Source organism: Misgurnus anguillicaudatus, chromosome 8 (assembly GCF_027580225.2).
Source record: "Misgurnus anguillicaudatus chromosome 8, ASM2758022v2, whole genome shotgun sequence".
NCBI classification, from domain to species: domain Eukaryota; kingdom Metazoa; phylum Chordata; class Actinopteri; order Cypriniformes; family Cobitidae; genus Misgurnus; species Misgurnus anguillicaudatus.
The window spans coordinates 21,381,007-21,396,341 of NC_073344.2; the positions used below are offsets into that span (position 1 = coordinate 21,381,007).

The 15,335-nt window shown below is 37.1% G+C and overlaps 1 protein-coding gene across 17 annotated transcripts in view; it reads left to right on the forward strand.

Moving 5' to 3' along the window:
• ptprt (protein tyrosine phosphatase receptor type T) overlaps nucleotides 1–15,335 on the forward strand; it is a 342,074-nt gene that overhangs the window by 105,094 nt on the left and 221,645 nt on the right. For all 17 annotated transcript variants that reach the window (XM_055214314.2, XM_073870461.1, XM_073870460.1 and 14 more), the window contains exons 4-6: nucleotides 1,478–1,559; nucleotides 3,512–3,627; nucleotides 5,519–5,693. In XM_055214314.2, the coding sequence (XP_055070289.1) occupies nucleotides 1,478–1,559; nucleotides 3,512–3,627; nucleotides 5,519–5,693 (373 nt within the window). The remainder of the gene's footprint in view (nucleotides 1–1,477; nucleotides 1,560–3,511; nucleotides 3,628–5,518; nucleotides 5,694–15,335) is intronic.

The window sequence follows — 15,335 nt, forward strand, 5'->3', positions numbered from 1 at the left end:
CATTTAGCGAATGCTTTTATCCAACGCGACTTACAAATGAGAGCGCATTTAACATTTTGATAGCTAAGAAATCTGGTGTTGACCAGCATTCAAACCAAGTGTGCCTGAGCTGTTGTTCTTTCAAATAAATTAGTCTTGCTTTGATTTTTTCTTTTAAATGCAATGACAGTCATGGCTTTCAAGTGCAGGCCCGGATTGGCCATAGGGAGAACCGGGAGGATTCCCGGTGGGCTGGTCTGTTTTTTTTGGCCACGAGGGCCGGTGTTGTCATGCCACCGGGATGATGCGTATTTGCGGGTGAGAGATGTCCTCGCCGCTTTATGCACAAGTTGATTGTGTCCGTCCCGACCACTTATTGGAAGAATTCTTGCATTAGGGTTCATTGACATCTAAAACGCATGGGAAACGCAGGACGTGCCGCTGTCTTCTGGTTTTCAAAGCGCTTACTTGAACACGAGTTTTGTTTCAGACGCGTCTATATTGAGTGCACTTGCCGGCCGCGCGTCTATTATATTTTAAATAAACTTGAGCGCGTCTTTTGAGTGCGCTTGCCGGCCGCGCGTCTATATTTTTAATAAACTTGAGCGCGTCCGGCCGCGCGTCTATTATATTTTAAATAAACTTGAGCGCGTCTTAATACAAACGGACTGGCCTCTAAAAAGAAAAGAATTTACAAAACGTATTTTTTATCCAAGTCATAGATGAATTCTCTATGAATAGTCATTATTCATTGTTTATTGCAAGAGGAACAAAAATCTATTTGATGCAAAACTCATTAGTTTATTTTAAAAAAGTAGTTTCAAAAGTATATCCATGATGTTTCCTTTTTTTAACACAATGTAGGCCTACGTTATTTAGCAATAGACATGATCTAAGTTCTAAAAAAAGATACAGATTTTTTCCATTTGTTTCCAATGCATACTTGATAAATCTTGCTTGTGTATTGTATATCAGGGGTTTCCAAACGTTATCAACCCAACAGTTAATCTCAAGACTCACCATTTTTTAGAAATAGAAATATAGAGGAAAACACAAACACATTTGTTTCCTTTAGTTGAATAAGTTTACTTTAGTAATATTATGGTCTTATGGCAGGGCTGCATGATTATGGCAAAAATTATAATTGTTTACTGCATTTGCACGGAATATGAAATTATATATTTGAAAAATACAGTGAATTGCAAGGCTGCAGAGAACAGTGCACTACTGCAGACTTATACTACTGAGGGTTTAAAGATATTATTTTAATAGTCAGTCGTGAACTAAAGTGGGCTGGTCTAAGGCATGAAACTCCAGGGCTGAAAATGAGTCCCACTCCGGCCCTGTTCAAGTGTAGTATTAATGTATATTTTTAATCTTTCAGGATCTTTTCTGTAGACTTCACAAATCTGAATCTTTCACAACTGAAGCTTACAGTAATGCTTTCAGTTCAGAACTGACTTAACTTAATTTAACTTCTTCTCTTGCTTTTTTCCAGGTGATTTTTGAGGCAGTTTCTGTCCAGGGACATCCTGGGTTCATTGCGGTAGATGAGATCCATGTTTTGGCCCACCCTTGCCGTAAGTCTACACACAGACACACACAATGTGACTGCTTGCTTTCACATTTGTGACTACACTGCAGGAGTTCAGTCTGTCAACTACTGTGAAAACCACTTCATGTGGATCAAGAGTTGGACAAAGATGGAAGAGAAAAGAGCAAGCAAACAAGCAGGTCCACTGAGACAGACAGATAGGATAGAGCCTGCCGAATCCGAGTGATAACTTCAAATCTAATTGGTTCTTGCGTGTCATTTGAAACACTCATATAACTAGCGATATACTGATGTATTGCAGTGGATCATGATATATTGCTGAAATATGGGCAATATTTGGCTTTTTTTCTGCATTGGCCGATAAATCTTTCTGTTCCTGGTTGTTGGTAATACAAAGGTACTCAGATGTAAAGCTAGACTTCAAAATGACCAATCATTATTTACTTTGTAATGTGCTGTTACACACGACATGCAGCAAAGTCAGTACCCTGAGGTGTCAGATCTGCAGTACATACATGCATGTCTTATGAAAATGAAAAATATATAAATAAATATTCTGCACAATGAATATTTATTTAATTTGACCAATTTTCTATTTGTCTCTCATTTACCATATTTAGTGGTCAAGCCCAGAATGGGACTTATACTAACTTTGGACCCTATGACGTCATTTTCCGTCATGAAAATTTTTCAGCCAATTTGAATTTTTTGTAAAACCTACTTTTGCGAACTCGTCCTAGAGCTTTTGCCCGATTGCCACAAAAATCGTTATGTAGAATCTACAGGCACTCAAGGCAAAAACTTACGTAATTCGTGTCGATTCGTCAAACCGTTTCCATAAACTGCGTCAACAAATTTTACGTAGAGCACTAAAAATGGATTTGAGGCTGTATCTTTGCCAAGCTTAAGCCTATTGAAACGACACTTGGTACTTGTGATGCCAGTCAGGAACTGAGGGGCCATGCCCAGTTTCGTTGGAGCGCCACCTAGTGGTAAGACAAATGTTTTACACACTTATAACTTTGGCTGCGTTCGACATATTTTCATGGGACATGTTTCCTTGGAGTCCTGAATAGTTGCCGAGTCCAACACTACCAAACATGCCAGAATTCGCCTTACGGTTAGCCATGCGCAGCAAAATAGCACTTAAAAAACATGTGCGAATATCTCTGCGAGCGTTATTCCGATCGACTCGAAAACACCATTGGTAGAACATTATATTACCTTCTGAACAAAAAACTCTATTGGCGTTAAAATTTTCTTCAGAAATGGCCGAAAATATCAAAAACGAAAAATTACTTTACCTAATTTTGTGGTTTTTACACATAAATGGTTATAACTCTGCAACAAAATGTGATTTTTTTCACCCGATTTGATACACTGATGTATGATTAGAGTCTGAGGCCACAATTTTTTTTTATTCTTGCACCACCTTTTGTCATAGCGCCACCTAGCGAATGGCTATTTTCTGTAATGCCGCGATTATCCACTAGATAGGCGCACTTACCCATTTTTTAAGAAACTGAGGCAAAAAAGTTATTTACATTTTAAAAGTTACTACTGTTTACTACTGTGTATTTTTTGATAATCATTCTGAATCTGATCTCTAACAAAATTCCTTCACAAAAATGCAATTATTATTATTTTTTTTAAGAAAAATACCCATATTTAAGAGTTTATAAGCAAAGAAAAAATATAGATAGGATACTACATTCGGCTTTGCCTACTGCTTTTCACCTACTATATTTTATAGAAGTAGGCGGTTCGGGCGCAGACTCAGTGAATAAATTATGACAGAATTTATTTGAGAGCATTATCCATTTACATATGATACTTTTGCTTTGTTATTTTGCTATGCAGTGCAGTGAGATTAACGCAGTTTTAATTATGGCTTAAGTGGCTAAGTACTGTATTACATTTGTTTAGTGAAACAATGTGTTTTAAAAATAAGCATGTGACTTTTGTTTTGTTTGCCAGGCAAGACGCCACATTTTCTACGACTGCAGAATGTGGAGGTGAACGTGGGGCAGAATGCCACCTTCCAGTGTATTGCTGGAGGCAAATGGTCACAGCATGACAAACTCTGGCTTCAGGTAAGTCACGCAGTGTGTTTGTCTATCATATGCACACCATTAGCATTTTAGGGTCCTGACCCTCCATCCCAAGAAGAATGACTTGTCGAAACGTAACAACTTTGTCAGCAAAATTTCTAGGCCAGTTTCTGCAAAGTCTTGGATGAAAACGTGTTTAAACTTGAAGCATCTATTTGTCCTGTTACATAGCTTTGAGACATGAAGATAGAAGAGCAAGTGTTTTTTAGGGCTTTAGTGATAGCGGTGTATTTCTGTCTTAATATGGCACTAACCTATTGTGTAAAATGCACATAACTTTTTGGTTTTGATAATTGCATACATTCAAGATGGGCACAAATACATTAAAACAAATAAAATACAAATACAAAATACTATGTGGAAAACAGGCCCGGCTCCAGATATGAGATGAAAGGTGGGCCAAATGATATTCCAGGTGGGCCGGTCGGATTGAAGGGGTTCTTTAATGCTTTAATCTCACATGTCTATAGTTTTAATATTATATATTTAAGACAATTGTTAGGGTTGTTTGTTATTGTTGTATTTGTGTTTTCTTCATTTTTAATATTTTTTTTTTACATATTTTGGAACTATTTAGTAACACACATACATATATATATATATATGTGGTTAACATGTTTATTTTTACATTTTCTCTTTTTGCATTTGTAATATTTTTTGACCCCTTAACAGATCTTGTATTAATAAAGTAACTTTAGATTTGATTAAAAGGGGCAGTTCTTTTAAAATAACTATTTACATCAACTAAAACAAACTAAAAGTGTTAATTTTATCTGAAATGCTGTTTTTCTTAATAATTATTCTCATGTCTGTTAATATAGTATAACATTACAGATTTTTGGCCAAAAGATTGGCTGTTATGTGATGTAGGGTATAGGTGGGCCAAGCCTCTGATTGGGTGGGCCAGGCCGTGGAGCCGGGCCTGGTGGAAAAGGTATTTACAAAATACAATATTTTGTATTGTAAAATACACAAAATACATATATAATGTATTTAAAATACATAAATACAAATTACATAATTTTTTTCTAAAAGCATTTCAAATACAAAAAGTATTTTTTTAAATACGTATTTTAAATACATCTGAAATACTGGCCATCCCTGCATACAGTATTATATAAATGACAATGTCTAAATGAGATCTATGGCCACAGAAGCTGTAGATTTCTGAAAAAAAATATTACATATTTTTGTAATCAAGTTGCCAAATCTGTGTAACACTTTCCCATATGAAAATATATTCCACAGAAATCCTTAATAATATTTATTTGCAATCAGCACAGAAACTAAATAAAATTGTGATTATGCTCTGTAGTATAAGTTGTTTTTATTACACAATTAAAATGTTTTCAGTTTGTCTTCAAATTATTGTCCATAATGACGACAGGTTTATTGGGCATGTATTATAAAAAAAATATATGTGACCCTGGATCCCAAAACCAGTCATAAGGGTAAATTTTTTTGAAATTGAGAATTATTCATCATCTGAACGCTGCATAAACAAGCTTTCCATTTGTTGGGTTAGGACAATATTTGGCTAAGATACAACTATTTGAAAATATGAGGGTGCAAAAAATTCAAATTACTAAGAAAATCACTTTTTTTATATGTTGCAATTTTTTGCAAAAAAGTTGTCCAAAAGAAGTCCTTCGCAACACATATTACTAATGTTTAATACATTTTTTATATATTTACGGTAGGAAACATCATGGAACAATCTTTACCTAATATCCTAATGATTTTAGGCCTTAACCCAATCTATAATTTTGACCCATACAATGTATTATTGGCTATTGCTACCAATATAACCATGCAACATATGATTGGTTTTGTGGTCCAGAGTCACATATAGTTAATGTTTGTCTGTTTTCAGCAATGGAACGGAAAAGACACGTCTCTCATGGTGACCCGAGTTGTGAACCATCGGCGTTTCTCGGCCACCGTCAGCGTAATGGACACATCGCAGCGGAGCACCAGTCGCTATCGCTGCGTCATACGATCTGACGGCGGATCTGGGGTTTCCAACTACGCCGAGCTCAGCGTCAAAGGTGCCGATTCGTTCATATTCCCTTAACGTCTATTCATTTAAAATGCTATTTATAATGGCTTTATGTTGTTTTCTGCTTCGGCAGCTTATAAGCGTGCAGAAAATCCATTAAAGTTTACCCGGGGTTTGTGCACATTATAGCGACTCAGATTTCATAAATGTGGCCTGATGTTCAGGGACATTGGCTCACCAATGCTGGCGCAAACATTAAGAGATTCTCGCCAATGCACACACACAGAGAAAGCAAACACGGCCCAAAATACCACATCAAGCGTCAGCAGCAGGATTTCTCTGAATCATTACACACAGAACCTTCATTATTTCAGCTAGCATTGCTAACAACCAGTATGAAGCTCTTAATTCACTCTCTCTAGTGAAGCTCTAACTGTACCCCATTATCTGAAGAAACAGAGAGATTGTACCACTTAAGGAGACGAGATAAACAGAAATGACTAAAAGCGTTGGTACCCGCCCTGCACAGCGCTAGTTGTTTGTTAGCATGTAGCGCAGTCGCCGAACTTAAGTGGAACGCAAACATCTGTTTGGCTTTGCCGTTCCCCTTGTGATGTACCATATCCAAAATCACCTTGCATACCAGAAAACACACATCTGGATCTAATCTATGTATTTCTTTATCTGTTATCATTCTGTTCCTTTGTTTTTTGAATAGCCAGAAGTTGACCTGTTGGGCCAGCAAAGCAATATTTTCAGCAAACTCTGGAATGGTTTACTTTTAGTCCTCTGCATTTTAAAATTGTATAGAAGAAAGCATGTGGTTTCAAATATCACAAGGACTCAAAATATCATTTGAAAAAAACTGAATTGTTGAAACGGGCTGTAAAAAGTTTAAGATAAACACTTTTCAATACTTCAGGCAGAAGTGCTGTTGATATCACACCGGGTGTACCCAGCATGACGGCGACTCTAAAGATGCTGTACTTTGCAGGTGATTTAGCATTGCTGTCGGTCTCAGAGTGAGCACTGCGGGACAGTTTCAACTTCTGTTACTGCTTTGTAAGACCTTCTTATGACCATAATGGTGGATGAAAAAATGTATATAATAGAAAAACCTCCAGAAGCATGTAACCTCACTGCATAAGGGAAATGAAGACTCTATAATCATCACTTGCTGTAGGATGTGTTCTAGTTTGGTTCTTTTTGTCCGGAACAAAAAAGGAAACAATTTATTGATATTCGATAGTAGTCATCAATATTGAATAATAGTCGTTTATATTTAACAATGAACTGTCGTTATCGATTAGGTTGGTCTGTGACGTTACCTGACCACCACTCTTACAACAGCACAAGCTCCATGTTTATACAGCATGCAGCACTGAGCAGTCAGAGTTACATGACAATGCGATGCAGCGCAATGATTGACAGGACGACGGTGGAGGCTAAACCGCAATGTTTATTAATAAAAGTTTTATTTCTTTTTTTAGTATTAGTGACTTTGTCTTGGTTTGGAGGAGATGCATGGAGGTTGTAGGGGTGGGCGATGGGGAAAATATCATATCACGATTGGTTTAGGCACAATCACGATTTCACAAATTTATCGCATTTCTATTTCTTGTTGTTTTTTTAAAGACTATTTTGCCATTACCGAGCCTTAATACAGCCATACTAATGCCCTCATTTAAAATGCAGTCCTACAAGGTAACAAATATATGCGCGGGAAGTGCACAAGACAGTACGCGTACAAAATATTGAGACAGGACACTCCACTACAAACAATAACACTGGAAATAGACAGCAATTGCACAAACACTATCGTTTTCTCTTCCTTTATTTTCAATTCTTCCAAGAACAGAAAGCCGTGGAGCATATTTGTTTGTTTTCTTGAAGTTTGTTCTAAACTTTGTTTGCAATGGTGGATAAATATGGTTGATCGGCTACTTCCTACATTTTTTAATGTACTGTAAATGTTGCAAATCAGTGCTGCCCTGACGGCTTGGTAGAGTAATAATTTGAATAAGAAATTATTTGTATTGCATATGTGTCAGAACACGGCCATCCGCGGGTAGCCGCGGTCAGTATACTTTGAAAGCGGAAAAAAGGTATACCCGGCCCTTACCTTACCTTCATGTAGCGCCTCCCTTGTCGCGTACTTGATTTAGGCATGAATCAGGATACAACGATGTTTCTGAAAAAGTGGATCGTGGAGACATTTTAATCGTTCAGGATTAAATCAAAATAAATAAAATATTGTCATATCGCACACCCCTAGCGGTGGGCAAGTGAAGTCACATACCAAATAATCAATAACAGTGTTGTAGTCAAGTCCAACTCGAGTCCGAGTCAAGACCAAGACTAGAGATCAAGTGTTGAGTCTGAGTCCAGATAAAGGTGGATGTGGACTTAGTCTTGACTCGACACTCGATCTCTGGTCTTGCATGGTCTTGACTTAGACTTCAGCTGGACTCGACTACAACACAGATCAATTATCGACTAATTAGTGACTATTTGATTAGTTGTCGCAGCTCTAGACCAATCCCTTCTTTACAGTATTAGTTTGTGTTTACAAATACAAGAGGTGTCACATAATTTGATGTACAGTGTGTTTCTTTGAGCGATGCATTTGTTGCTTTATCCGCCATTTGGCCATGCTCAGCATGCTTAGAGATGGGTAGCATTGTCCTGCATGCCGTGATTGGCCGATGGCTACCGGACCCTCGGGTGTTTAGAGGTTCCCGGGAATGCAGAGGTGCGCGATTAGGAGCCAACAGAGAGGTGATGTATAACATTATTTCCCAAGGGAAATGAATAAAGTGCTGGGCAATATGCTGCAGAGCAAAGGCATGCTAAATGAAATATGCATTAATTAATGCGTGTGGTGCCAGGGATTCGGTGCAGGGGGGTGCGTATATGACAGGAATGGCACTTTTCCAGACAGACACTGAAAATTAATAAAGAGAGTTTTGCTGGGGGTGGAACTTTTTATGTTTGCTGGGCTGTAAAGGCCAAAATGTATGCCCCAGTATGACTAGATCTGCAGACTCAGTGGACCTTAAAGCTTTCTCTGGGCATTACGTAATATCTGAGAAGGCTTGAGTGTGTTTTAGCAAAAATATTCAGATGAACATTTACATGTGTTTGCCAGACGTGGTGAAAATTTACATGTGGTATTTGTTTCACAACGGCATATCCCCGTTATGTTAAATGTACAGATACAAAATTTGGTAGGATCATCTATAACTCCAAGACCTTCAAAAAAGTCTTGGAGCTAAGCTCTAAACTCCACAGTAAGTAAGCCATTACATTTTTTTTACTTTGTACTTTAACAAACTCCTCCTAGAAATTTAAGGCAAAGGTATACTATGGCCGTCTGTGTACGAGCGCCGACCACATTCATTTTTTAATGTACTGTAAATGTCGAGATTCAGTGCTGTCCTGACGGCCTGGTAGAATAACAATTTGAATAAGAAATCATTTGTATCGCGTACATGTTGTCGAACACGGCTTTCCGCAGGTAGCCAGTTGAGTATACTTTGAAAGCTGCGCTGACCCGGACGCTCGAGAGACGGACGTGGAAAAAAGTATACCCAGCCCTTAAATCAGATTATCATCATATTTGGTCAGTGTCATCTGAATGCCGTCACAATGCTAAATAGCTGAGATCTTGACTTTTCGTTGGAAAGTGTGTCTGTGGCGGCCTGACAAATTTCGGCGTTTCGTCATGAAACAGGATTTTGTTCTAATTTATGCTTACAATGTCCGACCTGCCCCAAACGTCACATGTTTGATAAGATTCTGCCCTGAACACATTAACTTGCCAATATTCAGTTACAGTCAAAGCCCCACCTGCTGGCTGTAGGAAATTACATGTTTTACTGCCGATAGAGATGTAACCAGATCAAACAAGCTATTTATTGTAGAGACATTATTTTTGATGACGTAATCAGTGTTGGGGGTAACGCATTACAAGTAACGTGCATTATGTAATAATTTTACTTTTCTGAAGTAATGAGTAAAGTAACGCATTACTTTTTAATTGTACACATTAATATTTAAGTTACTTTTTCAAAAAAGTAATGCAAGTTACTTTTTAAGTTTATTTAATTTGATTAAAAAATTTATGTACTGAATTAGCCTAAACGTATTCACATTATGCACTCTATAAGTAACGCAAAAGTAACTAAAAAGTAACATAAACATTACTTTCCATGAAAAGTAACTAAGTAACGCAATTAGTTACTTTTTTGGGAGTAACTTAATATTGTAATGCATTACTTTTAAAAGTAACTTTCCCCAACACTGGATATAATAGCAAATTACCACAATTTTAATGCTATGCCATGAAAACGGCACTATAGATATTCTTTCCAGCATTTGAAAATGTGATTTAAAGGGTTTTTGAAGTTGAAATACTCTTTGGTTAGACTGCAGAAATAAAGCAAACACAGAAGGAAGAGTAAAAACTGCTGGTGTGTCTGAACTGTAAGTACTGCCCGCTGCATTCTCAATCCACTATAAAGGTGTCAGCTAGTGAATGTATGAGTGTGTTTGGAGACTGAGGGAGTGTGTGGGAGAAACACATACTGGGAGAGATTAAAACGGTGAGTTTTATAAATGGGGTGCTCACGGAGGGGTGCAGGGGTCATTAATAACCACCGGCTGATGGAAAAGAAATGGATAGAGAGAGAGAAAGAGAGGTTGTGCTGGTATTAAGGAATATGTAAAAAGTCCATTTCCACATCTCTTTGTATTTTTTTTTGTGTATTTGATTTTTTCTTTAATCTTGCCTTGTAAATATATTTAAATTGTTGGGTTGCTTTCGTGCTCCCAGAATAATTGAATAGTTTCATTCATTATTTAAACATTAGGGGGATGAAGTGGCATAACTGCAAGGCAGTGCATTTGGGGATCGGCAAGCGATTGTCCAAAGTACTCAGAAAGAGAATTGAGCAATAAAATTAACTGGTTAATGCTTCTTTGAGCAAAAGCAAGGGTAACAGGTTAATGTGGATAAAATAGCTCAGAGACTACAGCGTTGGGTCAAAAAGGACATCCATGGGGTTCAATTATTTGACTTAAAGGAATATTCCATTTTCTTAAAAGAAAAATCCAGATAATTTACTCACCACAATGTCATCCAAAATGTTGATGTCTTTCTTTGTTCAGTTGAGAAGAAATTATGTTTTTTGAGTAAAACATTGCAGGATTTTTCTCATTTTAATGGACCTCAACAGACACCAACATTCAATACTGAACTCAACACTTAACAGTTCTCCTCAACGGAGCTTCAAAGGACTCCAAACGATCCCAAACGAGGCACAAGGGTCCTATCTAGCAAAACGATCGTCACTTTTGACAATAAAAATATCAAATATACACCTTTAAAGCACAACTTCTCGTCTAGATCCGATCGTGATGCGCTAGCGTGACCCGACGCAATACGTCATGACGTCAAGAGGTCACAGAGGACGAACTCGAAACTCCGCCTCAGTGTTTACAAGTGTGTTGAAAGAGGACCGTTCCTACGTTGTTGTATGTCAACTGATACTAATAAATGTCTTTGTGTCAGTTTATTGTTTACAATGGTCCCCAAATGTGCGTTTTATATATGTAACACGTGACCTCCCTACGTTACTACGCATTTACGTTAGGTCGCGCTGGACCGGACCTAGACGAAACGTTGTGGTTTAAAAGAGCATTTTTTTTCTTGTCAAAAATGACAATCGTTTCGCTAGATAAGATCCTTATGCCTCGTTTGGGATTGTTTATAGTCCTCTGAAACTCCGTTGAAAAAAACTGTTAAGTGTTGAGTTAAGTATTAATTGTTGGTGTCTATTAAAGTCCATTAAAATGAGAAAAATCCTGCAATGTTTTCCTCAAAAAACATAATTTCTTCTCGACTGAACAAAGAAGGACATCGGGGTTTTGGATGACATGGTGGTGAGTGGGTTGTCTGGATTTTTCTTTTAAGAAAATGGAATATTCCTTTAACAATGAGTTAAAACAACCCAGCCTAGGTTAAATTACAACCCAGCGTTGGGTCAAAAAGGGACGAGCACTGCTGGGTTGTAATTTAACCTGGGTTGTTGAAAATAACTTTTTAACAGAAAAATGTTTAGGAAGCCGGTGACTTTAGTCTCCATTTGCATTCTATTGAATCTCATTGCTGTCTAAGAGAAACAGTTGAGGCATTAAAGAGATTTTCTTAGTGATTTTTCTCTCCTATTAGCCGTCGTGTCTGTATACTTGGTTTCTATCTGAATGCACATTTGCAAAAATAATCATCTTCATCTGTTCACATTATCACAGCTCTTTCTTTTTCACTGCCATCCCTGTTTGCTTTATTTCTAATTCAACCCTCTGTAGTGTCAAACCTCTCCTGTGTTTCATATTTAATGTATGCTAATCTGTGTTAAGTAATATTCATCCTGACAGTCATTTCACTCACTTTTGTCTTCTCACAATCTCACCCTGATGCAATTTTTACTCAAAACCCTTTGTGCTTTATTATCCCATTCATACACATTTGCATCATGCTGAGAGAGAGAGAGAGCGAGAGCGAGAGATGAAATGATACAGAGTTCAAGAATTTAGAATTAAAAATAGGTGCCGTAGAATGTAAAACTGTATTTAAGGCATAGATGAATGATAAGAGTTGGGTATGTGGTAATGACATAGACTGTAAAAAATAAAGGTACAAGCGCTGTCCTAATAAAAAATAAAAAAAAGGTCTTAATATGTGCAAATTTAGGTACGAATATGTATCTTTGACCTATTAATATGTACATTTGAAGTACACATAAACACACTTTGGATACACAGGTGTACCGTTTTGAAAGAGTACTGTCACAGTCACAACTTTTGTTTCTTTATTTCGGAGAGTGCATCATGAGCCTTAAACCCGATTGTTTCCTCGTTCACTGAAAAAAAATGATTCATTCAATTTACTCAATTTTTTAAGGTAAGTGGTTGCAATCAATTTATTTAAGCTACATTTATACAAACATTTTTTATTTTATTTTTCTAATTGTTTTGTTTAAATGTAGCATAAATAAATTAATTGCAACCACTCACCTTAAAAAAATAGAGTAAATTGAATGAATAAATTTTTTCCGTGTCCTTACAGTATGTAAACCTCATGCATTCAAAGACCGCTAGAAAAAAAGCCAATCTTAACAAAACACCAACTGTGAGGACATTAAATTATGCATTAAATTTATTACAGTTTTTTTTTACAAAAACAGTATTGACTGCTGAGTTAACGCTATATGCTAATTAATGTTATATGCTAACGTTTAGGTTGAAGTTATACTAAAAGGGACAAAAAGGGACAAGCCCACCCGTTGGGTTAAATTAACCCAGAAAATGTTTATATTTGACCCAAAAATAGGTTGAAAATAACCCAGCATGGGTTGACAACTCAATGGGCTGGGCTCATTCATTTTTAACCCAATGCTGGTTTGAAAATAACTCCACATTTTCTCGATTGTATATTTGCCAGACCAGCACATTAAGTAAATGGTCACAAGTGTGCAGACACAGGTGTATATCAATGCCCCATCTTTTTTCGAGGGCACTCGATGCGAAGTTCGTCACAACATGTAGCCCATCATGTGTGTGGTTCATAATTGCAAAATATGTTTTCGGTATATCAAGTTAACCTATGTGCATCACATGTCTTGCCAAAATAGTGCCTGCTGCAGATGCGTCTAAAGGGTTTATGATAAAAGAGACGCTCGCGTTTGCCAGATACTCGCATAATCTCATGCATAATCAGAGTTTAGTGTTAAGGGAGTGTCTTACGTGTATTTTGTGCATGTGGGGGTCTCTTTTATCATAAACATTTTGGCGCATGTGCAGCAGGCACTTATTTTGACAAAACACGTGATGCACATGATTCACACGACGCAACACATATTTTGAAAATATGAGCAACACACATGACACTCCGGACACATATTTTGAATTTGCGCCCCTCGGATGAGCAGTCACGAGTCGCCATGTGTATTTTAAAGTTTGGACGCTTTTGTATTTTAAAGAAATAACTGAGAGAGAGAAGTCAAATTATATTCGGTGGTGATCAACATTAAGCTTGATAGATGTTAGCAGAAATTTCTTTAATAAAATCACCATATTTCAATATTCTGACAGAAAGTCATCTTGAATATTTTCTCTGCGAGTGTGCATCAGGCTTGTTAGCATTCAGGTCTTGGTATCCTGCGGTTCATGAAGCCCCTCTCTGTCTCTGACAAGACAGAAAGCCCCCAGGGACCCTCAGTTTCTCCCCACAGACCTTCATCAGCTGAATAATAGCAAGGTGTGCGTGTATGTTTGGCCACTGTGGCCTTATTGATATGCTATCGGTCAGTGCTGGACCTTTCATGTGAGAGTGAATGAAGGAGAATAATATAGTGTTGATGTAACTAATGGGTTCATAAAGAAAGGAATGGCCGGGGGGAGAGGTGCTAGCGACAGGTGACAGGTGTAATTTGAGTGTTCTCCAGGCTGTAATCTAAAGTCTGTGTAGTCTGTGTTTGGTGTGAAGTCCATATTGATAAAGGGCATGTGGAGAATGCTAACCAACTCTAAAATATAGTGCACTAAATCTTGTTTTTTCTCTTAGTTTTGAGGGGTTTTATTATCATAGTGAAAACTTTATGTAAATAATGGGTAATTTTCAACCCGAGTTGGGTCAGAAATGGACAAACCCAGCTGTTGGGTTAAATTACCCAAAAAACAACCCAGCATTTTGGGTTGAATCAACTCACCATATAATTACATCCCAGAAGGTTGGGTTTGTCCATTTTTGACCCAAAATAACCCAACATTTTTTATAGGGTGAATTGCATAAAAAGTGCAAAATACAAATCAAATATAATCAAAACAATTAGCAAAATAGTAGTAATAGCAACTGGTTTATGTACATTTTCATAAAAACATTTTCATAAAAACCCAGCCCATTAGGTTGAAATTTAACCTATGCTCCATAGTTTTAACACATTTTTGAAGCATATATTAACAAATTCTGGGTTAACTCTTTCCCCGCCAACGTTTTTAAAAAAAGTTGCCAGCCAGCGTCAGCAGGTTTCATGATTTTCACAAGTTTAATCCCTTCCAGAAATGTTCTTCTTTAAATATATAAATATGCAAAATATCAAATGAAAGAACAGACCTTCTGCTTTCAAAAAATAAAAAATAAATAAAATAAAAATAAAACCGTTTAATCCTTCATTGGTTAATCCTTCACCTCTCAAATATGGGTAGGTTTCTTCAAAAACACAAAATTTTGAGCAAAAAGCTGAGATGATTCATTTTTTGCGAAGGATTTTCGATAGAGATCACATGCAGAGCGATCTTTAAAACATACACAGAGTTCTTTCTCTTTCACGTGAGGCATTACTTTCGGGTTTTAAAAGTTGCGGAAGTGCACCACCTGGTGGACAGTAGCAGTATTGCGAAAAAGCCGGAAATTCTCGTCATTGGCACAGAAGTGTTTTCTCTTAATTGACGAGATAACTCGTCAATGGTGGAGAAAGAATTAATTTTTACCTACTGGCAGGAATTGCGAGGAAGACGGTTTTCGAGTTTTGTTGCTCTTAATAACTTTTTTTTAACATAAATCAGCTCCCAAATTTGATCTTTCTTAACTTTTTTAGCATTAAGCAAGTCCTGCACTTTATTTTCTAAT